This window comes from Gorilla gorilla, chromosome 21, assembly GCF_029281585.2.
Source record: "Gorilla gorilla gorilla isolate KB3781 chromosome 21, NHGRI_mGorGor1-v2.1_pri, whole genome shotgun sequence".
Taxonomy (NCBI): Eukaryota; Metazoa; Chordata; class Mammalia; order Primates; family Hominidae; genus Gorilla; species Gorilla gorilla.
In genome coordinates, this window is record NC_073245.2 from 50,119,799 (window position 1) to 50,145,311 (window position 25,513).

General features: G+C 53.2%; 1 protein-coding gene across 1 annotated transcript in view; it reads left to right on the plus strand.

The window, feature by feature from the left end:
* VSTM2L (V-set and transmembrane domain containing 2 like) overlaps positions 1-22,174 on the plus strand; it is a 41,606-nt gene extending 19,432 nt beyond the window's left edge. Inside the window, exons 2-4 of the mRNA XM_031005051.3 lie at positions 9,379-9,548; positions 11,289-11,339; positions 21,734-22,174. Of these exons, the coding sequence (XP_030860911.1) occupies positions 9,379-9,548; positions 11,289-11,339; positions 21,734-22,006 (494 nt within the window). The 3' untranslated portion in view covers positions 22,007-22,174. The remainder of the gene's footprint in view (positions 1-9,378; positions 9,549-11,288; positions 11,340-21,733) is intronic.
* The last annotated feature ends 3,339 nt before the right edge of the window (positions 22,175-25,513 follow it).

The following is a 25,513-nucleotide window of genomic DNA, read 5'->3' on the forward strand; positions in this document are numbered from 1 at the left end:
TCTGTGACTGGCCTGTTTCACTCAGCATAATGTCCTCAAGGTTCATCTATTTGCGGCGTGTGTCAGAATTTCCCTCCTTTTTAAGTCTGAATACTACTCCATTGCACAGATGGACTAGATTTTGTTACTCCATTCATCACTGGAGGTTTCTGAGTAGGGAGCATCACAGTGTGATCTAGTGAGAGGTGGGGCCGGGCTGAGGGGTGACCAAGGGGTCAGTGGGGCCACGTTGGTTCTCACTGTGCCTCCCTCTAGCCTCAGCTCTGCCTTGGTTTTCCTGAATAGAGCTGCCCCTGCCACCAGTCCCCAAGGGGAGTCCTGCTTTCACTCTGATGGGTGTGCTGAGGACCAATCTCTGCAGGCATCCTGGAGGAGGCAGCCTCCCACCAGAGATTTGAAGGTTGAAAGGGCAGGGAGGGCTGCGCAGAGGGAGACAGGAGATTCAGGGCTGGACCAGGGGATCTGGGATGGGGAATCTGGGCTCAGAGATGGAGGGAGCTGGGGGCTGCCTGTGCTGGATGAGCCCCTGTGGCTTGCCTGAGTCCCACTGGCTCCCAGGGGCCATGGGAGCACCAGAGGAAATGAGCACAGAGAAGAGCTAGGGGACCGGTGGGTGAGGGGCTGCAGGGCCCACGCGTGAGTAAGACACAGGTGCGCCCAGTGCATAATCTGATGAGGCGACAAGGAAGCAACTTTAGCCATCTTTCTGGAGATTATAGGGTGTTTGAGCTAGGAGGTGAGAGAAAGGAGTGCTGTTTATTGAGCACCTACTATGTGCGGTGAGGCATGAGGCACATGTTGTCTTGTGTCATCCTCTCATCAGCCCTCTCATTCTCCCCTTTTTCCAGATAAAGGAACTGAGGCTCTGAGAAGCAAAGTGGTTTGCCCAGGTCACACAGCTAGGGAGTGGGGGAAACAGAGTTTGAACCCAGGCCTGAAGGCAAAGCTCTAAGCGGTTCATGCTGAACCAGGGCCTGGGAGGTTAAGGAGGTCAGGGCCCTGGTCTCAAACGGCAGGCCAGGTCCTCCAGGTCATCTCCTGCCTTTCCCAGAAGCCAAACCCAGTGACTCCGGCCAGAGCCACAGAGCCATTTCCTGCAGCTGATGCACCGATAATCAGGCCTGGGGTTAATTAATACGTCGCACCCCCAATTAAAAGCAGAAAGAAAGAAGATGTTGCATTCAATCAAGTCCCATTCTCCTTCTCCTGCAGAATCCTAATTTGTGGACACCAGTTTTAATTGTCTTCCCAGCGAGCCCAGCCCAGCTCAGGCCCTGAGGCTGGAGAAGACAATTGCATCCTTCTCAAAAATCTATAACTATACCAGCCTCCCTGGGGACTGGCTGCAAGGAGTTACCTGAGCAGGCAGGGGGGCTCAGGGGCAGGGTAAGTCAAAGAGGAGAGATGGATTCTATGTCCCAGACTCAGCAGTGATGCTCACATGGGGATTAGGGTCTGGGTAGCTGGAGGGAAAGAGTATGGGTAGGGGGCCGGGTTACAGGCTTCCACTTAGAGCCCTCTAGAACTGGGTTCAGTTTCACCATTTACTCAGTCTGTGGCCTTGGGCAAGTCACTGACCCTCTCTGAGCTTCAGCCTCCCTATCTGAAAATGGGGATAATAATGATCACACCCACTCCATAGCATCATGGTGGGAACACGAGAAAATGTATGTAAAGAGCTTGCACCTGGGTGTGGTGGCTCACGCCTGTAATTCCAGTGCTTTGGGAGGCTGAGGCAGAAGGATTGCTTGAGCCCAGGAGTTTGAAACAAGCCTGGGCAACATAGCGAGACCCTGTCTCTACAAAAATTTTAAAAATTAGCTTGTTGTAGTGGCATGCACCTGTACTCCCAGCTACTTGGGAGGCAGAAGCAGGAGGATCACTTGAGCCCAGGAGTCCATGGCTGCGATGAGCTATGTTCAGCTCACTGCCATGTTCATGCCACTGCACTCCAGCCTGGTTGACAGAGTGAGACCCTGTCTCAAAAAATAAATAAACATGGCCAGGCGCGATGGCTCATGCCTGAAATCCCAGCACTTTGGGAGGCCGGGGTGGGCGGATCACCTGAGGTCAGGAGTTTGAGACCAGCCTGGCCAACATGGTGAAACTCCATCTCTACTAAAAATACAATAATTAGCTGGGTGTGGTGATGTGTGCCTGTAATCCCAGCTACTCGAGAGGCTGAGGCAGGAGAATCGCTTGAACCTGGGAAGCAGAGGTTGCAGTGAGCCGAGATGGCACCACTGCACTCCAGCCTGGGTAACAAGAGTGAGACTCCATCTCAAAAAAAAAAAAAAAAAAAACAAAATAATAAATAAATAAACAAAACAAAGAGCTAGGCACGGTGCCTGGCACAAAACAAATAGTCTTTATTTCTTAGAGATTATCAGTACATCATCATAATCAGCAGCAGCAGCAGCAGCATCAAAATACACATCAATCTGTGTATTCTCCGGTTTCTGGTGCTGGTGCAGTATCCTCACTCAGAGTTAGGAGAGGGAGGAAGACCCTGTTGCTGATTGAGCTGCCTGCTTTCAGTGGGGGTGAGAGGAACTGAGCTCCCCATCTCTGGAGGTGTGCAAGTGGGATGCGGAAGTGTGGAGCCTAGCAGCTGCATTTTACCTGATAACTCAGACCAAATCCTGGTAGGGGCTGGCAGACCCGTGGATCTTGGTCACAACTGCCAGTCAGACCAATGTTTAAAATCCATCTCTGTGTGAATCTTGGGCAAGTCATTTTACTTTTCTGAGCCTCAATTTCCTCATCTGTCAAGTGGGAGTGGGCGAGAGTGTTAGAGACAATGTCTGCATGGTGTTGGGCACACAATAGATGCTCAAGAAAGGAAATGGATTTTGTTTTTTTAAACAAAGCTTTCTTTCCTGCCTCCCTACCTTTGCTCACAGGGTTCCTGCTTCCTGACATTTTCAGGCCTGCCTCTGCTTGTCAATATCCACCCATCCTTCAAGGCCCCTCCTCTCCCATGTGGAAGTGACCCTTTCCCTTCCCAATGCCCAAGGCTCTGCCCTTAGGACATCTATCACTTTCTCCTTCTGATGATCTGAGCTGGTGGGGCTCTCAGGACCATCAGGACCAACCCGAACTGTACAGAGGAGCAGAGGCTCAGAGAGGGGAGAGAGTCTCTGGAGGTCACACAGCAAGTCTGTCGGCAGAAACAGGCTCCGTCCTCCATCCTTGGCTCCCACTCCAATGCTCCCGGCACTTACCTACGTCCACAGCGGGCTTCTCCCTCCGGGGCAGCTTGGGGTGGAGGTCGGGACAGGCCTTGGTGCTGCTGACTGTGAACAGGGAGGCCCAGATTTGTCGTCAGATGCCCAGAGCCTTGAGTTTCCCACTTGTCCTGTGGACACACTGCCTCCTTCACTACCGAGGTCAGAGTCAAAAGGTCCCTGAGGGTGCCTCCCCTAACCCACCACCCATAGGCAGCTCCTGGCCAGCTCTGGGGATCAGAGAAGCCCTGGGACCACAGCCCCTCTATGGAGTGGGAGAGCTGGTGGCCACACCCACAGCTAACTCGCTTGGCTCCCATGAGGCCTTGAACCTGCTTCTCCCCCTGTCCTCCTACCTGAAGCCCCTCCCTGCTCCAGGCTCTACTACCTAGCCTACTGGGGCTAAGGCGAGGGCAACACCTCCTCCAGGAAGCCTTTCCCGATTGCCTCCAGCTGGGTGAAATGCCTCTGCTGTGCCTGCCCAGGCCTTTGCACTCAGAATGAAACAGACTCCCTACCCTGCCCCACAGGACTCTGCAAGGTTGGCCATTTGAGATTGAGCCCTTTTTTTGTTTGTTTTTTGAGATGGAGTTTCGCTCTTGTTGCCCAGGCTGGAGTGCAGTGGCGCAATCTCAGCTCACTGCAACCTCCGCCTCCCAGATTCAAGCAATTCTCCTGCCTCAGCCTAACAAGTAGCTGAGATTACAGGTGCCTGCCACCACACCTGGCTAATTTTTGTATTTTTAGTAGAGACGAGGTTTCACCATGTTGGTCAGGCTGGTCTTGAACTCCTGACCTCAAGTGATCCTCCTGCCTCTGCCTCCCAAAGTGCTGGGATTGCAGGCATCTGTCACTGTGCCCTGCTGTGGGACTGAGCCTTTTTAAGAAATATTTAGGGCCAGGCACGGTGGCTCACACCTGTAATCCCAGCACTGTAATCCCAGCTACTTGGGAGGCTGAGGCAGGAGAATCGCTTGAACCCGGGAGGCAGAGGTTGCAGTGAGCTGAGATCATGCCAGCACTCTAGCCTGGTGAAAGAGCAAGACTCCGTCTAAAAAAAGAAAGAAAAAAGAGAAATATTTAGGTTGGCGCAAAAGTAATTGCGGTTTTGGCCATTACTTTTCATGGCAAAACTGCAATTACTTTTGCACTAACCTATAGCTCTACCAGCACAAGGCATTTGGACACTCTGGGAAGAGCATGGACTTGGGCGTCACAGAGGGCTGGTTTCAAATCCAGACTCTACTATGTGGCCGTGGAAGGGTTACTCCCTGGCACTGGGCCTTGGCTGCCTGGTCTGAGCCATGCGGACATGTGATGGGGGGACCTGAAGCTGGCAGAGCTCACCACCTGCTAAGACGTCAAACACATGTGGCCACTGAGCCCTGTGAATGGCAGGACTGAAAGGTGCCATGAACATGTAAAATGCACTCCAGTTTTCCATGACTTAACACAAAAAAGAGTGGAACATGTCTCACTAGTAATTTTTTTTCCAAGACGGAGTCTTGCTGTTGCCCAGGCTGGAGCGCAGTGACACAATCTCGGCTCACTGCAGCCTCCTCCTCTCGGGTTCAAGTGGCTCTCCTGCCTTAGCCTCCCAAGTAGCTGGGACTACAGGCACATGCCACCACACCCAGCTAATTTTTGTATTTTTAGTAGAGATGAGGTTTTGCCATGTTGGCCAGGCTGGTCTCGAACTCCTGACCTTAGGTGATCTGCCCGCCTCGGTCCCCCAAAATGCTGGGATTACAGGCATGAGCCACCGTGCCCGGCCTCATTAATAATTTTCATTACATGTTCAAATAATTTTTTTGATCTCTTGGCTTTAATAAAATACATTATTAAAATTAATTAATTTCACTTGTTTTTTTTTTTTAACTTTCCTTTCATGTGGCTCCCAGGAGATGGAATATTCCATGCGCGCCTTGCAGTGTGGCTTGCATTCTGTTTCTGTTGGACAGCGAGGCCCTAGATGGCCACTTCTGGGGTCCCGGTAGAGAAGCGGCCATGTGGCGGGGTCCTCCCCTGTGCTCCTGCCTACCCCAGGCTGCCATGCCATGCCAGGGCCCAGGAGGTGTCTGTTTGGGGATAAGAGGGTCTCTCCTGGCTGAACCCGGGCTGCTGAGTTACCTTATACTAGCCCCTGCCCTCTCTGAGCCTTGCCTTCTGCATGAGTAGGAAGAGCTAGTGGGCCAGAGTCAGAGTTTTCTGTCGGTTGGCAGGGGCGGGGGGGCCGTGGGCAGGTGGAGACTGAGTGGGGATGAATTGGAGGCCTGGCCCTTTCCGAGGAGACCCCAGCGGAGCCTCCACCCAAGGGCGGCCCTCTCTGTTCTCCTCCCACTCATGAGACCCACGCACATTGTCTCCCGTGCCCCCACCCACCACACATGGTTCCCACCTCACCCGTGTCTGGGAGGAGGCATGCAGTGGCTGAGTCACACTGGCTGGGTCCAAGGGCTGGCTTCAGCCTTTCTTGCTCTGTGTTCTGCATTGAGCAAGTTCCCTGATAGCTCTGGAGCCATTTCCCCACTGGAAGTGGGGAAGTGGAGGCACTCTCTGATTTCCGTGGCTCAGGCAATGGCACCTGGAGAGGCCACAGCCATGTCCCTCCACTGTCTTTTGACCAGCCAGGGTCACACTGGTGGTCATACCAGATCCAACCAGGGTCCTCACCCCTCTCCTCATGTTTGCAAAGGCCCCTAGTGCCCTGGTGCCCTGGTGCTGGGCAGGAGGGATGTGAATCAAGGCAGAATCCGCCATCCTGGGGGAGGGACCAGCAACCCACTAGAATCACCTCTTGCGCTCTTCCCATGCAGGCTCCTCACTATCTCCTTATATTCCGCTCGAGGTGGCAAGTGGGTGTCAGGGAAGACTCCAAGGGCGAGACCTGCCCAGGACTCTCAGGGCAGGGTCCCCCAGCTCTGGACCCTGCTCCACCACTGCCCAGCCAAGGCTGTTTATTCATCATTCAAAAAGCACTTATTGGCTGGGCGTGGTGGCTTATACCTTACCTGTAATCTCAGCATTTTGGGAGGCCAAGGTGGGGAGATTGCTTGAGCCCAGGAGTTCAAATCCAGCCTGGGCAAAAAGCAAGACCATGTCTCTACAAAAAATTTGAAAAACTAGTTGGGCATGGCGGCTCGTGCCTGTAGTTCCAGCTACTCGGGGGGCTGAGGTGAGAGGATTGCTTGTGCCCCGGATGTCAAGGCTGCCGCAAGCCTTGAATGCACCACTGCACTCCAGCCTAGACAACAGAGCGAGACCCTGTCTCAAAAATAAAATGTATTTATTGAGCACCTGCTATGTGCCAGGCACTGCCGCAGGAGCTGGGAGGGAAGGCTGACAATAAACATACATAAAATAGGCATATTAGCTGTGCTGTCCAATACAGTAGCCATTACCTGCAAGTGGCTATTAACATTTATGTTTACATGAATTAAAATTAAATAAAATTTAAAATTCAGGTCCTCAGTCACATTTCAAGTGCTCAGCAGACACGGGTGACTGCTAGCTACTGTACTAGCTCAGGTACAGGACACCCTCCTCATGGCAGAAAGTCCTGTTGGCCAGTGCTGATGATGGCGTTGGAGGGAAGGGTGGTTTGAAGTGCTGGGTTTGAATGAGGTGGTCAGGGCAGGCCTCCCTAAGGAAGCAGACTTTGAGCAGGGTCCTGTGGCAGGGGAGGGAGGGAGCCATGTGAGGGAAGGCTGTTCCAGGGGAGTCTGAGGAAAGGGTGTTCCAGGCAGAGGAATCAGCAGGTGCAAAGGTCTTGAGGTGGAATCTCAACTGGGATGCCCGAGGAATGAGCTGAAAGGAGGCCACTGTGGCAGGAGTAGGAGCAGGGAGTCAGGCAGAGGCCAACACCGGAGGGAATGGCCTCCCATGGAAGGCCCCGTCAGCCATCTGGAGTGCAGTGGTGGGTTCAAGGCTTGCTGCAGCCTTGACCTCCTGGGCACGAGCAATCCTTTTAGCTGGGCATGGTGGCTCATACCTATAATCCCAGCACTTTGGGAAGCAGAGGCAGTGAGGACTGTGGCTGTTACTGTGGGTAGGAGGACGCCCTGGGAGAGTGGTGAGTAGAGCAGGGGCAGGGATGATTTATGTTTTGTCAAGGTACGTCTGGCTGCTGTGTGAAAATAGCTTGTTGGGGAGGAAGAGTGGAAGCGGGAGGCCAGTGAGGGTTCCCCACTGTTGCAGGTGAGAGAGGATGGCAGCTTGGCCCCAGGAAGGCAGTGGAGGTGGGGAGAAGGGGCCAGATTCTGGAGGTGTCGGGAGGCAGGACCCACAGGGTTCCTTGAAGACTGAATGTGGGAAGGGAGAGTGGAGGGAGGGAGCCCAGGGTGACTAGTTTCTGGGTTGATCCCCTGGAAGGAGGGAGTGGCCCTCACGGTGATGTGGGGGAGGGATCTTCCTTCCAGGCGCCTGCATTGCCTCTTACTTAGTGGGGATAAGAAGGGTCACAGCTTTGAAGTGGGCTATGTGTGATGGTGCCCCACGCCATCCCTCGCAAATGTTCAGGAACTCAGACATTTATTCCTATTAACTAACCAGGCCTTGTTTACAGAACAGCGGCTGGGACTTCCAAGCCTCAGCAAGCGGGGAGCCTCCATGAGCGGCTTTCTAAACCCTTGACCTTGAGGATTAGGGACATCTCAAACTTGCTCTCAGCCCAGAAACCCACTGTTCATGTAGGGCTGCACATGGAAACCCCATGAGCAGAGGAGAAATGGCAGAAGTTTCCAGATGGAGTCGTTTGTCAATTCGCATCACCTTCAGTATCCTGGGGACAGGGGGATGAGAGAGGTGGCCCCAGAGCAGGGGCCTGAATCTAGGATTTCACCTCCTAGCCCAGGACTCCCTCTTCCTCCTTCCCTAAGCTGAGCTGGGGTGGTGAGGACTCCCGGGGCTGGGAATCTGCCCCTCTGGGCCAGGGGACCCTGTTAGGTTGCAGCAGCCAGGAGGGACAGGGTGGGGGCCAGGGGATTGACAGCCACAATGTTCCTGGGTGACCTGCACGTTGCCAGGCGTCTTTCCAGGGCGATAATCTCTCCTGAGAAGAGGAAAGAATTCTAATTACATCTCAGGACAATATTTGTTTGGGGAGATGGGAGACAGAACATATGGTGGGGAGGGGCGCTGGGCCACATGAAGTGGGGATGTTTTCTCATTTACCTGGTGGGATGGAGGATGACGGATGGGGCAGGGCTCCTGCTGGGCCAGGGGAACCGTATGCCCTGGGCTGTGGTGGAGAGCTGGGCTCTGCATGGGGCAGGAGGCAGGAGTGGCTCCCACCTCACCCTGGGTGCCCTGAGATGGTGGAGAATTCTGTACCCATTCCATCCACCGAGCAGCTACTCTGCGCCAGCAACTGCCAGCGGCAGGAGCTCTGTGTCCCTGTCCTCCCGGAGCTGCCGCAGGCAACAGGGCAGGGCAGGAGGTGGGGGACCTTCTCGGGATCCTCAAGGAGGACCTTTCGGGGGGTGACATTTCAGCTGAGCTTTGCCAGATCTGAAGGAGCCAGCTGGGCAAAGAGGGGTGGAGGGAAGGGCATTCCGGAAGGAGAACAGCCAGAGCAAGAGTGAGGCCAGAAAGGGAGGCATGTCCACAGGACAGGGAGGAAGCCAGGGGAATGGGTGCCGATCCCCATACCTGGGGTCCCAGGGGAGGGTTCTAAGCAGGGGAGAGGCCACATCTGATTTGGTTTTGCAAAGATGGCGCTGGCCGCTGTACATGGATGCTGGAGTAACTCAGGAGGGGAACTGAGCTGGGTTACTGGAAGAGCCTGGAAGAGCTGATGGAAGCAGCAGCTCCTCCCTGGCCTTCTTGCTGTCCACATCCAGCCCAGGCCTTCTCTGATCCCTGGCATGTTCTCCCACAGCGCCCGGCTGCTGGTGTGGCTCCAGGGCCAACACCTACTCCCTCATCCCCATCTCATGTTGGCTGCTGCACACACCCTTGGCCTGCCTTGCTGAGCTTCTTGGGTGCCCAGCTGAAGCCAGACCACTCCCACCAGCGGGCTTGCAGGTCACCCCACCCCCTCCACCCATCCCCCACGGTGCAGGGCCAGCTGTTCCTACATTCTCCACCTCCCTCACCCACTAGCCCCGTGGTTTCCTGAGCCCCGCCATTCTTCCCCCTGTTTCTTGCACAGCCCTGTTCACAGAGACACCCCATGACATGACAGCACGGACGGGCGAGGACGTGGAGATGGCCTGCTCCTTCCGCGGCAGTGGCTCCCCCTCCTACTCGCTGGAGATCCAGTGGTGGTATGTACGGAGCCACCGGGACTGGACCGACAAGCAGGCGTGGGCCTCGAACCAGGTAATGCCCCTGGAGAGATGCCCAAGCTGGGCTGGGGAAGTCCTGGTCCCTGGGGTAGGGGTATTTCTCTGCCCCTCTTCTCCTCTGAGGGATATGGGCTCCAGCGCTGTTCTCCACACCACACAGCTCTCTCCCTCCCTTCTTCCTCCTGGGGTGGGGGTTTTAGGTGATCATGGAGGCTTATTTGGGGGAACGGGCAGGAGGCAGAGCTAGGCTGAGCACTTGAAATGGCCACAGCAAGAAGGGCCTTCCAGGGCACAGAGGGCCTCCCTTCGGGGTACAGGTGAGGAAACTGAGGCCAGAGGGACAAGCTGGCTTCAGGTTATGGAGCAAGGTGGGTCTTGAGACTCACTTCCCACCACTTCTCCAGGCCACATGGGCAGCCTTTTTATAAAGAGCTCTGCAAATGCTGAGTTCATTCACAGGCACACACGCATACGTGCACCAGGCTCCCAGCACACCCTTGGCTGCACATGTGCTCACCCCTCTACACATGCATGCTCGTATGTACACACCTGTAGAGCAGATGCTGTGGGGGCTCTGCCCCATGCCCGGTGTGCAGCATGCCCTGGGACCAGCCAACTGCCAGCTCCTCTGGCTCTGCTTCAGGGTCTTCTCTGGACACAAGAGCCTGCTGGCCAGCAAGGCAAGCAGGAGGAGCAGGGGACTCAATAGGCAGGAGCAGCCCCCACCAATGACCCGCGAAGTTGGACGATGAATGCCTCAGCTCCCTCGCCCTTAGCTGGGACAACCAAAGCATATTCTTCACTGTTTCCCCAAGTGCCCAGTGGGATGAAGCTCCAGTTGCCTACTGTGGTAACTAACCAACAACATACCCCCCATTATTAACTTTCTTCCCTTTTTGGTTTCACTCACCTTCTCCCCTACTTGTGTTTCCTGGGATCACCTCCCAAATAAACTACTTGACCTTTGTCTCAAGGTCAGCTCTTGGAGGAACTCCATCTGAATCATTTGCATCCTTACACGTATGTATACACTAATGAACACGCAAACACATAGAGTTCTGCCCACCCATTCATATATGAACACATATATCTGCACACATTCACAAACACGCATTGGCATGCTCATACACTCCCCATGTTCATGAAAGAGTGTCTCACATGTGCCCAAGGGCATATCATACTTTGTCTTGCTCCTGGGGGTGTCAGCTCCCCGACACTTCCAGCCCTGCCACATGCAGGCTTAGAGGACTTCGGTGGCCAGAAAAAGCCCTTAGGCAAATCGTTGCAGGTATCTGCGGTTGGAAGCTTCCAGGGTCAGTTTGCAAAAGTGGGGAATGTGGGCAGGGTTCCCACAGCATCTGCACAGACGTTCACATGGGTGACACACCTGAAGGTACAAACACACTCTCAGATAGAGTGACTCAAGGGTACAAACACACTCCTAGCAACGTACCAAGCCAATGCTTAGATTTCTGCCTGTTCACACTCCCTCCAACATATACCAAAGCACCCTTGTGTATCTAAATGCACAAATGTGGTCAGTTTTCTACATACCTCCATTATCTTCTTTTGCTCTGACCTCCCCTCCTCCCCTGAGTGGATACAGAAAGGGACCCCAACTCCAGACTCCATGGCCCCCGAGCCTCATCTGCTGTCGTGAGAATCTTAGCGGTTGTCCGTATCCCTATAATGTGTCTCCCCACACTGCCACCCCACCCCCACCCTGTGCTAACACCTTGTCTCTGCTCTCTCCGCCCCTCCCCGCTCCCAACAGCTAAAAGCATCTCAGCAGGAAGACGCAGGGAAGGAGGCAACCAAAATAAGTGTGAGTTTTGATAATGACTTCTCGAAAGGGCTCTAATGGAGGGCACAGCTGTGACTTAAAAAAAAAATTGGGGTCCAGTTCAGCAGGGAGCTTGGGCAAGAAGATGGAAGAGAAGAAAAAGAGAAGGGAAAAAAATGGCCTTGCTCTCTTTTTTAAAAGCCGGAGATTTTTCAAGTTCATTCAATGATGGGCACAAAAAATGACAGGGGAGAGAAGATGCATTTTCTCCTGTCAGGGCCAAGGCTGTGTGCATCCTGGTGCCTTCGTGCTTGTCTCAGCAGCATTTTTTATTTGGGGAACCAATGAGGTCTAATGAGCCTGAGCCAGCTTTTTTTGGCCTATCATGACTGAGTGTTACGCCATCTCGGGGTCACTTGGTGATCTGGCCCCAGGAATGGGGTGGGGGCACCCTAGACAAAGGATTTCAGGACTGGCCAGGCCTTCTTATTTATTGACTCATTTGTTAATAGCCACACTCTATAAGAAGGGCCAAGCATTCACCCATTTTGCAGGTGGGGCAGCTGAGGCTCAGGAGGTCAAGGACTTGCCAGAGGTCACGCCAAGGGTGACTGGTGTTGCTGAGCTACCTGGCTTCAGGGCTCAAGCTCTTTGTCACCGGGCTGTGCTGCAGGCCAGTGCAGCTGGGGCCCAGGGGAGTTCAGGGAGTGACGGCTTTTGTGAAGGAGGGGTCACCCAAAGCCAGTCCTGGGAGAGGCAGACAGGAGACAGGAGGTGAACTGGGGAGAGAACATGGAGTGGAGGGGACCCGCCTGGGGACACATGTGGCCATGCAACGAGGCAAGGTTTGTGCATGGGGCGTGAGGTCAGCTTGGCAGGGGCGTGAGGCTAGCCTGGCAGGAGGCTAGAAATCTACCAGCAACACACTCAGAAAAGGCAGGTGCCCGTGGGGGTATGAATGTGCGTGTGTGCATGCATGCTTGTGTGTTTGTGTGTCCTCGCATGCGCATGGCGGGGAACCTTTCTAAATTCACCCTTTTTTGCTTGATTCTTCCACAACTTTTCAAGGACTTGTAGGGGAGCTCAGGATCCCAAGGCCAATTTGACAGGGATGAGCAGAGGAGCCGCACCCCCAAACCGAGGTCACCATGTGGAGAATGGGCACAGGGAGTCATTGGGGTGCCATGTCGGGCATCAGAGATGGCATCATGGAGGCAGAGAGGCCAGGGAGGAGGCTTCTGCAGCCCCTTCAGGCGGGAGGGGGTGGGCAAGAGAGCAAGGATCTTCAAAGCATCATTTGTGCCGTCTGGCCCAGGGCACAGTTGGGGTCTTAAAATTCAAGCCATTTTTATCCAGCTCAGGGTGGCTGTGGGTCCACCCCCCACCCTCTGCCAAGGGCGCATCCATATCGAACACCCCGTTTCTGGCCCAAATACCCATCCGTTAAGCCCAGGCAAGTAGATCTGTGTGCATGTTAATACCCCGTTCATCACAACCCTTTCTCCTATAATTTTGCCTGGGGTTTAAGGAGCAGCTCTGGCAAAGGAGAGAATAATCTAATTGGTTTAGAGGATTAGAATTCCAGGCTGCTGGGTCCCACATGAGGGAAATGCGACAATGCTAATTAGTTAAATAAAATAAATGTGCTCAGCGTGAATGTGCAATTACCCCCAGCCCCCCACCCCCAGCCCCTGCAATTCCTGCACCAGCTGGGGCTCCGAGGGTCTGGTTAGGAAATGCACAAACAGGCATGGGCCAAGCTCCTCGTGCAGACAGCACCACAAGAAAAACCATTCCTAATACACAGGTACTCCCTGGATTCCTGCAGTCTGAGGAGGTGGCCCAAACTTTTCTCCATGGCCTTCAGAACTCTGCACGATTGCTCTGCCCACCCTCCAGCCTCACCTCCTCTTGCCTGACCTCACTCCCCTTCCCCTCCCGACCCTGGCAGCCTTTCCACCTTCCCACTCCTTCCCACCTCCAGGCCTTTGCACAGGCTGGTCCGCCTGCCTGCAAAGCTGTTCCTCTCTCTCTTCCCACAGAGCTCAGCTCGGGGGAAGTGTCCCTTGAACTTGTGACCCAGCTGGCGCCCCTCCCATTTCCCTGCTGGCTGTATTTCTGGTTGTCATTATCCGCTTGTGTGAGTTTTTGCTTCATGACTGTCTCCCCTAGAGATGAGGGGTGCTGGGACTGAGCCTGCCTGACTCATTGTTGCATTTCCAGAGTCTAGCACAGAGCCTGGCATGGTGTAGTAGGTACCCAATAAATATTTGTTGAATGATTATCACACACACAGACATACGCCCAGGCCAATGTGTGTGTGAACCCATACACAGATTTTTTTTTTTTTTTTTTTTTGAGATGGAGTTTCACTGTTGTCACCCAGGCTGGAGTGCAGTGGCGAGATCTCGGCTCATTGCAACCTCCGCCTCCTGAGTTCGAGAAATTCTCCAACTTCAGCTTCCCCAGTAGCTGGGAATATAGGAACAGGCCACCATGCCTAGCTAATTTTTTTTTTTTTTTTTTTTTTTTTTTTTGTATTTTTAGTAGAGACAGGGTTTCACCATGTTGACCAGGCTGGTCTCGAACTACTGACCTCAGGTGATCCTCCTGCCTCAGCATCCCAAAGTGTTGGGATTACAGGCATGAGGCACCGCGCCTGGCCGGTGTGGATCCCATGTCTGTTCACATATGCATACCAGTGACATGACGTGAACGAGTGAAAGAGCTCCTGCGGGGGCCCGGGAAACCCAGACCCTGTGTCTACAGGGAACAGCTGAGCCAGGCAGGGACCTAGGCCCCATATTCCCATGACTTCTAAAAATCCCGATTTTGGTGGAATGTCTCCTGAGTCTTAACTGTTGGGACCTAATTAGATCTTTTGAAAAACACTGTCTAAGCCAAATAGTGCAGTCTACAGGCTGGTGGAATCCCAGAATCTCATAGGGAGATCATTTACATCAGAGGACAGGCATCTGTGATCAAATAATAATGGTCCAAGGTTGAGGGTAAGAAAGTGCTGTCAGCTTCCAGGGGCTTGGTGGGGGGAGGGCTTCGTGAACCTGCCTGGGTGGCCATGTTGGCCTTGTGAAGATTCAGACTCTAAGAGTCAGCTGTGCTGACTGCCAGGTGGGGACTGTGAGGACACAGTGGGGCCAGCACTTAGCGTCCCAGGAGCTGAGTCCTGGTTCCTGCTCTGCCACCTCCTTGACTCTCCCTTTTCCTCAGTTAGCTGTTGTTGAAGGCATATACGAAAACGCTTTGGAAACTGTAAAGTGCCATGGATTAGGCTATGTGAGTGACAGTGGTTCCTAGGGTGGAAACTTGTTAACATGAATTTGTGACTCGTAAAACTCCTATTCCTAGCAAGCGAGCAGGATGTGGGCAAGGGAATAAAAAAAAAAAAATCAAATGCTGGGCACAGTGCACACCTGTAATCCCAGCGCTTTGGGAAGCCAAGGTGGGCGGATCATCCGAGGTCAGGAGTTCGTGACCAGCCTGGCCAACACAGTGAAACCCCGTCTCTACTAAAAATACAAAAATTAGCCAGGTGTGGTGGTGCACGCCTGCAGTCCCAGATACTTGGGAGGCTGAGATGGGAAAATCGCTTGAACCCAGGAGGCAGAGGCTGCAGTGAGCCGAGATCGCACCACTGCTCTCATAAGGAGATCATTTATGTGGGAGGACAGGCATCTGTAATAAAATAATAATGATAATAATAATATAGCAGCTAACATTTATTGAGTGCTTACCATATGTTAGGAGCCATGACGAGCACTTTATATGAATTATCTCGTTTAACTTGGGCCCAGGGAAGGACCCCGGCCTAAAAATATCTCCTTTGGTAGCTTGCATCTGCTAAGGATTCCACCATTAGGTGGAATCATTTCCATGGCTCAGGCAAACATTTCTGCTTATTGGCCATTTTCAAGTTCTGGAAGTTTTTCTTTCGATCTAACTAAAGTCATTTGTGCTAAAATTGAGGTTAATTTTCCCCTTAACCAGTTTTGCAAACCAAGATAGTCCACAACTTCCTAATTTTAAGACGAGGTGAAATTCTCCACACATACCCTCCTTCCTGGAGGACTTCATCACTGTAAATCGCTCGTGGTTGGAAGCTGAGTTAAACCAAGATGACTCTGGAAAGACCATGGTCTCACACATACACACTCCCTGCCCTCTGAGTGCTCTCAGTCCAATGTGAGAGACGGGTGTTAATCCAATAATCATGCATGATAAAAAATACAATTACAACTGTGACCAAAATGAGGAGAGCTGCCATAATGGGGGATCTGATCTAGCCTGGGGGGCCAGGAGGGCTTCCTGGAGGAGGTGCTATTCGAAGTGAGCACTGAGGTGTGGAGGATTTGACAAAGGGTGGGGAACTTGGCTGGGTGTGTGCACTGGAGGAATTGCTAGTGGCCGATGAGGCTGAGGGGCAGGCCGGGATGAGACCTCAAAGGGCCTTGTCAGCCACCGTGGGAACTATCGAAGAGTTTAAGTTAGGGACATTTTGAAAAAATTGGTCTGGCTGTTGTGGAAGAAGAGGCTGGAAGGTTGTGTAGATCTGGGAGGAGGCTGGGGTGATGGCCCAGATGGGAGAAGCCCTGGACCTTGCTTTCGCCAGTGCTGGGGGATGTGGATTCTGGAAGAAGGGGAAGGGGTCCAATGGTGTTTAGAGGAGGTCAGTGGGTTCAGGGGTGGAGTGTGCGGAGTGCAGAAGGAAAACAGAAATGGTGATTGCAGAGTTTGGCTACAGCAGTAAGGCCTTCTGGGGCCCAGGTCTGGGGAGACCCTGAGTTGGGTTCTGAACATGCTGAGGGGCCAGCGAAGTGCTGGGTGGAGCTGATAGAGGCTGATTGCAGGGCCCAGCCTGGGGCAGGAGCCATCTGACCCCTATTCCTCACCCCAGCACCTTCCCTGGGGCCTTCACCTCTGCCAGGAGGCCACGTGAAGGCAAGGGTTGGCATCACGAGTACAAATCCATTCTTCTGGCGTGGCTGGAAGACGATCCCAGCCTGCCCAATGTGAGCTGGCCTCGGAGTATCCCTGCAGTGCCCGGAAAAGCCTGAGCTGTGGGGCAAGCAGGGAGGAGGCTGAACTTGGCCCTGGCCAGGGTTCGGCCTTGTCTCTTTCAGCATAATTAGGTGCTTAATTGCACTGCTAAGGCCTGTCGATGCCTGTGCGGAGGTGATTATGATTTACAGCCGGGTCGCCATGCGGGGGCTTCTTTCTTCGTGGGCTCTCCATTCGCCCTGGAGGGCTGGGCTGAAGGGCTTTCTGCATAATGTGTGGTGGATGAAATCCAACGGGCTGCTCCTGGAGGGATATTGGGCCCCCTCCTGCGGGAGAGGCCTCTGATGAGGTTTGGGGCTGGGTTTTCCCAAGACATGGAGGATTGGGGGCCTCGGAAAGACATGAGAAGACCGATCTGTAGTTTATTGTTCAGAAGGCTCCCAGAGGGGTGGGTAAGGTGTGGCCTCTGTCACCAGCTGGGTGGCCTTGAGAAAATCGCTTCACCTCTCTGAGTCTCAGTTTCTTCACCTGCATCGTACGGTTATTGTGAGGTTTAAATAAGAGTGATGCAGCTTGGCTGGGCGCGGTGGCTCACGCTTAGAATCCCAGCACTTTGGGAGGCCGGGGCAGGAGGATTGCTTGAGCCCAGGAGTTCAAGACCAGCTTTGGCAACATAGTGAGACCCCATCTCCACAGAAAGATACACAAATTGGCCAGGAGTGGTGGTGCGCACCTGTGGCCACAGCTACTCAGGAGGTCGGAGGGGGTGCTGAAGCGGGAGGATTGCTTGAGCCCAGGAGGCTGAGGCTGCAGTGAGCCATGATCACGCCAGTGCACTCCAGCCTAAGGTGACAGAACGAGACCCTGTCTCAAAAAAAAGAAAAAGAAAGAAAGAAAGAAAGATTGATGAAACTTATCACATCATCTCACAGTGATCAGGCACTTCATAAACATTAGCCACTGGCACTACTGTTGCTGTTATTATTTTTCTTAAAAATATCATATGATTTGCCTTCTCCAGATTGTGCTTAGAGGCATGGACCACAGGGACTGGGAGGGAGTCGTGTCTGATGTGTGTCCTTGCCCTTCATCCTGTTGGAAGTTCACTCGCTGAGTTGCTTGATTATGGGTTAGGGGTCCAGGTTCTCCGTTAGACTGTCAGCGCGTGCCAGCATTACCAGGATCTGGCTGGCCCATTGTGGTAGGCACTCGCTAAGTGCTTGTTGAATGAACGGACAAATTTAGCCCAAGAAAACCGAGGCCAGAGTGCTGGTGGCTTGTCACGGTCAGCGCCTGGCCTCCCATCACTCCCTGCAGTGCTCCCTGCCCTCCTCCTGTCTGAGAGAGGAAGAGCTTTGTTCCTGAAGGCCACATCTGTCTCTTGGCAGAGGGGGTGACAGGGAGGAGGGAGCTGGCTGCCTGGGGAGCCGTCCAGGCCTTCGTGGCCCCATCTGGGGGATGGGAGCGGGTGGGCCGAGGGCTGGGCCTCGCTTGGTGCTCCCCCTAGGAGCGAGTGCTCCCAGCACTTTGCATTATTACTCCATTAGCGCCTTGTAGGGTTGACAAATGAAGGATAATTAATATCCGTGAGGGAAGCAGATGTTGAGGTAATTCGCTCCCGCTGCGCATTTGCAACAGCATCTCCTAACTCGCCAGAGAGAGCACACAGGACCACAGGGCGGAGGTGATGGAGTCAGAGGGACAGGGTGGGCTCCAGCAGGGCCTGGCACTAGGGAGGGGGCACCCCCACAGCCAGAGGGGCAGCTGGGAGGGTTTCCCACTGCTTGCCATGGGGAGGTCCTGCCTGGGTCCCACCTCCGTGCCTCTGCTGAAGGCTTTCCCTCCACGTAGGGGACGATGGGCAGCCGGGAAGGCTCAGCGTGAGGGAGGAAGACCAGGCTCCCTGCTGCTGGACACTCTCTTCCCTTCCCTGTGGCCCTGCCAGCACTGGTGGCCCTCGGTGAGCCTGTCACACCACTGGAAGGGTGAGAGCGCATGGAGCCTGTTCCCAGTTCCGCCACTCACTGACTCCATGCCTCTGGGCGAGTCACTTCTTTTGGAGCCTCAGTTTCACCATCTGCAAAGTGGATATCGTTATGTGTATTCACCCTGCTATAAAGAACTACCAGAGACTAGGTAATTCACAAAGAAAAGAGGTTAAATTGACTCAACGTTCTGCATGGCTGGGGAGGCCTCAGAAAACTTAGAATTATGGTGTAAGGCTAAAGGGAAGCAAGGCATGTCTTACGTGTTGGCAGGAGAAGAGTGAACGAAGGGGAAACTGCTACTTTTAAACCATCAGATCTTGTGAGAACTCACTCACTATCACGAGAACAGCATGGAGAAAACTGTCCCCATGATCCAATCACCTCCCACCAGGCCCCGCCCTCAACACGTGGGGATTACACTTTGAGATGAGATTTGGGTGGGGACACAGAGCCAAACCATATCATCATGTGCATGTGACTTAAAATTAGAAAGCAAGACATCTGAGTACCAGTTCAGTTGGAGAAAGAAGGTCATGGGGTGGGTCCATTCATTCAACAAATGTTGGTGATTATTTATGGAGTGCTGGGCTCTGTGATAACCACTCACATGGACAAAATAAATATTGTCCCTGCTCTCATGGGGGGTACGGTTTAGCCAGGGAGAGAACCCAAAATCAAGTCAACAAATACACGGTTCAAAATGAGAAGATTGCTATGCAGGAAATAGGAGGGAGTGGGGACAGGGGGTCAATTTCTTGGAGGAGGTGACATTTAGGATGAATGGGAACCAGGCAGGTGAAGATGAACAGGGAACCCCACCCAGACAGAGGGCCCAGCACGCGCAAAGGCCGTGAGGTCAGCAAGAGTTTCCCATTGGGGTGTTGATGAAAGAGCCCTCCCCAGGGCAGATTGGTAAGACGATTAGAAGTCACACGTGTGAGTGCCCAGCACAGGCTCAGAAACATCTGCAGGCTGCATGCAGAGGGCGTGCTTTCTCATCCTGGCCCCCTCGCTGCAGGGGTAACCAGCAGGGGCATCCCACCTGGAGCCAGAAGTTGGGCTTCCCTCTCTAGGAGCTGGGGCTTGGCAGGAACAGGCCAGCTCGTTGTCCCTCCAGAAGAGACGGACCAGTAGTCCACAGGTCTGAGGCCCACTCACCTGAGCCTACAAAGCCGTCTGGGAAGGGGGTCAGTGGCTGGCAGCTGAGAACTGATCTCCACTGTTCTGTCCAGGCAGGACAGTGGCTGCAGGAAGGTTTTTTTTTTTTTTTCTAAGAAGAAGGGGCCAGGAAAGGAAAGAAGCCCCCTCCCACCACCACCACCCCTCTCCATAGGCCCAACTCCTTTTTTTTTTTTTTTAATCTTTTATTTTGAGTTATAGTCTCAGGAAAAGTTTCAAAAATAGGTCATTAAGTCTCCTGTGCCCATCAGCCAGCTTCCCCAGTGGTGTATCTTATGTAACTGTCCGTCTGCTTTTTCTTTTTTAATTGAAAAAACACCCACAGCAACTTTATATTCAGGGCAGATTTATTCATAAGAGCTTTAATCTGGAAATCACACAAATGTCCATCGACGGGTGATCACATAAACAAATCATGCAGTATGCATGTGATGGAATACTATACAGCAATGAAAAAGAACAAATGGATGGCTGGGCATGGTGGCTCACACCTATAATCCTGGCACTTCGGGAGGCTGAGGTGGGTTGATCACTTGAGGCCAGGAGTTCGGGACCAGCCTGGCCAACATGGTGAAACCCCATTTCTACTAAAAATACAAAAATTAGCTGAGCATGGTGGCAGGTGCCTGTAATCCCAGCTACTGGGGAGGCTGAGGCATGAGAACTGCTTGAACCCAGGAGGTGGAGGTTGCAGTGAGCTAAGATCGTGCCACTGCACTCCAGCCTGGGTAACAGAGACTCTGTCTCAAACAAACAAACAAATAGATGCAGGCAGCAACATGGAGAAATCTCACCGATAACAGGTTGTGTTGAAAAAGCCAGGCACAGGAAAGAAGCCACCCATACAAGAGTTCCAAAACAGAAAAAAACGAATCTATGGTGATAGAAGTCAGTCAGGAAACGGGGGACCCCAGAGGGGGAGTATTGCTCAGTGAAGGGTGTGCTCTAGGGGGTCACGAATGTTCCATGCTTTGCTCTGGATGGTGGTTACACAGGTGTACACACAGGAAACATTTCCTCAGGCTATGTGCACTTTACTCTACATAAGTAATACTCCCATTTTAAAATAGAAATGTAAAAACCCAACCAAATAAAACAAAAAGTCAAAGTACAAAGACGAATATAACAAACATCCTTGCTCCCCCCAAGTGGAGTGAATAGTTATTAGCATCCTGATATATTTGTCGTCAGCCTTTATATTGTTTTGTTTTGTTTTTTATTATTTTATTTTATTTTATTTTATTTATTTTTTTGAGACGGAGTCTCGCACTGTCGCCCAGGCTGGAGTGCAGTGGTGCGATCTCAGCTCACTGCAACCTCCGCCTCCTGGGTTGTTCAAGTGATTTTCGTGCCTCAGTCTCACGAGCAGCTGGGATTACAGGCATGCACCACCACACCCCCGGCTAGTTTTTGTATTTTTAGTAGAGACGGGGTTTCCTCATGTTGCCCAGGCAACATGCCCAGGTCTCAAACTCCTGACTTCAAGTGATCCGCCTCCCTCGGCCTCCCAAAGTGCTGGGATTCCAGGCATGAGCCACCGCACTTGGCCTGGTCTGGTTTTTAAAAGACCGGTCTCACTCTGTCATGTAGGCTGGAGTGCAGTGGTGCAATCACGGCTCACTGCAAGCCTTAAACTCCTGGGCTCAAACAGTCCTCGCACCCCAGTCTCCTGAGTAGCTGGGACTGCAGGCGCCTCTATTTTTTTTTTTTTTTTTAAGAAATGTAAACTTTCAGACTAAACGAAGACTTTGCTTTGTAGTCTACACCAGGTCCACTTCCTCCCCTGTGTTCTGCCCCAGAGTCTACCACTGCTGTGAGGAGGCCCCGGTGTTCCCTCCTGTCTATTTTAAACTTCCACACCCGGAAGACCCCAAAACCAGTATAGAGTAGGTTTCTGTGTTTGTTTACATAAATGGCATCCCCTGGGGGTGGGCAGCAGTGAGAGCTTTCCCTCTGCTGTTTGCCACTGAGCTCACGTGCCTAGTTCTAGCTCCGTCTTTCGGACCACTCTGCAGTGCTTCATGCAGGGAACCGGCCACTGCTTAGTTATGCGGTCTGCTGGTGGACATGGCAGTTGCTTTTACTTTTTTGCTATTTAACTCACTCTTGTGCAAACCTCGGTGGGCCCTTATGGGAGTGTTTCTGGGGCTCCTGTCCTAGCATGCGATCCTGGGACACCCCCCCCCCCCCCACACTCTTCTTCTTCCCCGCTGTCACTGGATGGACAGGTCACGGTCTCTCTGTCACCCCCAGGTGGTCAAGGTGGTGGGCAGCAACATCTCCCACAAGCTGCGCCTGTCCCGGGTGAAGCCCACGGACGAAGGCACCTACGAGTGCCGTGTCATCGACTTCAGCGACGGCAAGGCCCGGCACCACAAGGTCAAGGCCTACCTGCGGGTGCAGCCAGGGGAGAACTCTGTCCTGCACCTGCCCGAAGCCCCTCCCGCCGCGCCCGCCCCGCCGCCCCCCAAGCCAGGCAAGGAGCTGAGGAAGCGCTCGGTGGACCAGGAGGCCTGCAGCCTCTAGACTGATGCCCCTGCCCCTGCCCATCCGCCCCCACGCTGTACAGAGTGCATGAGGAGCCGCCAGACCACCGGGGACGGACTGCCTGCGTCCAGCCGCACCCCATCCCCGAGGCCGCCTGTGGCCACCATGTCGGCCCTCTTTCCACCACCCCTTGCTCAGCATGTAAGCCCCACCCATCCCTGCCCTTTCAGACCCCTGCGGTGACCCAGCTCGGAGAAGGTGGCCCTGGGCACCAAGGGGCCAACCGCCCTGAACACTGGGGCAGGGACCATGCTGGGGCCCGGGGCCACCCCCTTCCTGTCACCAGCTTCTGTGGAGTCCAGTGTTTTGCTTTGCTTGCTTGTCCCCCATCCTGTCCTGAGCCGGGACCCCCCAGCCTCACCTCCCTCCTCCTACCATCCCTCACTTGGACCTGGGGGTGTGGACAGTGACCCCTCCCTGAATATGGACTTGAATCTTCTGAGCAGAACTAGGGCCTCTCCCCTGGTGAAGACCCAGGGAACCCAGGAGGGCCCTTCTGGGGCAGTGGCTCTGCAGGGTCACTCATGGAGGCCTAGGGGAACAGCGAGATGCCGCACCACCTCCTGGCGGGTCCTTCCTGTTCAGCTCCCTGTGCGACCCTCCAGGGATGCAGGGGATCCAGGATTCTCTGCCCTGTCACACGGCGAGTCAGAAGGGAGGGGCCTTTCCCTCGGACCCATGGCCCCAGGCAGAGTTTTGCACCAGCAGGACCCCTTTGAGGGCCTTCAAGGCTCTCCCAGGAGTCCCCCTCTGCCGGCCCCCCAATGCCCCAGCTCCCTCTTTGGTCCTGTGCCAAGTCCACCCCAGGGCCTGGGGCTGTTGGGAGCCAAGGGCCCCCTGGTACTCAGTTCCCTCACGATTCCCGATCACGGGCACACTTGCCCCCTGGTTATTTGTAAATATTTCTATTGGACCCAATTCTCCTCGGAATTGGCTCGCACCTCTGGCTGCCGCAGCTCAGTGATGACGTGGGGGAGGTGGGAGAGGCCGAGGGCTTTGCCTAGGGGTGGGTTGCCCTGTATACATGATCCAGTCCGTGACTACCAGCCAACCTGAATAAAGCGGTTTTAAAAAAACCTCTGGGCATTGTCTTTCTGGGGCATTTGTGCCTGGGGGCGGTGTGTGGGGTGGAGGCAGGAGAGCAGGTGGCTAGCTCACACCCACGCCTCACTCAGCATCTTTCTCCTGCTTTGCACCCCAAGCAGCGCCTGGCTTCACAGTGCAGAGCACAGGACCGGTGGGGGCAGAGGGAGAGGGTGGGAGACAACCAGCTTTTGTTCAGCTCCAATCCTGTTACCAGGCACTCGAATTATTCTTTGCTTCTGAGATAATCACCTACAGAGAAGACTGCATAAAACATGTTTACACAGTTTTGTAAATAATGTAAAGCAGATACTTGTGTAGCCACTACCTACCAAACATAGCACCCCAAAAGAGAACCTCCCCAAGCCTGATGTGTCATTTCCACCTATCCCTTCTCCTCCCTCTTAGAGGCAGCCACTGTCCCCACAGTTAAGGTAATCTCATTCTTTTTTCTTTTTGTTTTTGAGATGGAGTTTCGCTCTGCAACCCAAGCTGGAGTGCAGTGGTGCAATTTCGGTTCACTGCAACCTCCATCTCCTGGGTTCAAGTGATTCTCCTGCCTCAGCCTCCCAAGTAGCTGGAACTATAGGCATGTGCCACCACACCTGGCTAATTTTTTTGTATTTTTATTAGAGCCAGGGTTTCACCACGTTAGCCAGGATGGTCTCAATCTCCTGACGTCGTGATCTGCCCGCCTCAGCCTCCGAAAGTGCTGGGATTACAGGCGTGAGCCCCTGTGCCCAGCAGTTTTTTTTTTTTTTTTTTTTGTATTTTTAGTAGAACCGGGGTTTCGCCATGTTGGTCAGGCTGGTCTCAAATTCCTGACCTCAAATGATTCACCTGCCTCGGCCTCCCAAAGTGCTGGGATTACAGGTGTGAGCCACTGTGCCCAGCTGATAATCCCATTCTTTATGTTCTTTTTGTAGTCTTACTACCTATGTGTATGTCGTATTTATTTTTTATTTTAAGTTCCGGGGTGCATGTGCAGGATGTGCAGGTGTGTTATATAGGTGAAAGTGTGCCATGGTGGCTTACTGCACCTATCAACCCATCACCTAGGTATTAAGCTTGGCATGCATGAGCTATTTTCCCACTGTTCTCCCCCTCCTCTGCCCTCCCCCGTGTATGTCATTTTAAACAATGTATGTGAGTTTCCTCCATTGTCTGACCTGCATATGCACAGAATCATACTGTATTTCTCATGTCTTATATTTGTGAGATTCATCTATGTTGCTGCATGTGTCTGTAATTTGTTCACCTTTATTGCTGTATAATATTTCACTGTATGACTATCTCACCATCTATCAACTTACTTATCCATTGTATTGCTGACAAGAATTGGAGTGTGTTCCTGACTGGGTACTATGACTTACCAACAACACTGCTGTGAGCACGCTGGTCGGGATCTCCTGGTGCACATGAGCCTGAGATTCTCCTAGTGGATTTATCAGGTCAGAGGCTTAGGCACTTTACTTTGGGATCTCATTTTCTCTTATGAGGTATCAACAACCCCTTATTCCAGTTGAGGAAACAGGCTCAGAGAGGTTAAGTAGCTTGCCCAAAGTCACAGAGTTGTTGAACTCAGACCTCCCTTAGCTGTAAAGTCTGTTTGTCTTGTTTCTGCCAGGTCTGGACCACCTCCCCGGTCCCTGCCATCCCATACTACACCCTGGGCTCTTGACTCCCCTTGGCTTATTCCAGCCGAGGGTCCCACCCACTATGGTCCTGCTGAGAATCTGCCTGAGGATGTGTCCACCTGGGGCTCTCAGGTCAAGCCCTCATAGCCAGAGTAGCCATCTGGTCCTTGCTCTGCAACATGCAGAAACCACAGGCACCCCTTGGAGATTGGGAACTGTTGAAATGATGATTGACCTTGGCCCTGGGCCCCGTGTCCCGGCCCTGTGCTGATCGCCACAGTAGCCCTGAGGCAGGCCTTGCATCCTCTGTGTTCAGATGAGGACAATGAGGTTCAGAGAAGGGTGGGCTGGAGAATAGATGGATAGATAGATGATGGATGGATGAGGACATGAATAATAACCAGGCTATGAAGTAGTCAGGACTCTGCTCCTGCAGCAGAATCCAGGTATGCCAGGGATGGATGGTCTTATGACCTGTGGTCCTCTCAGGCCACTGGCTAGCCTGAACTCAATGAATATGGTCTCTTCCAGAAATCTCCACATACAAGGCTGGTTCTGGAAGGCCCAGGTCCCTCTAGGAGGGTGTGGGAGGATCTATGTCATGCTAGAGTGATAACAATACTCACCAGCCCTGAGCACCTCCTATGCACCAGGCACTAGTGAAGGGCTTTCCACAGGAAGTTCTGATATTCCACAGGGTCTCATCCAACCCTCCCAAGGGTCTTTGTCCCATCCCTGGCCATTTTACTCCCATAGAGGGGTCCCC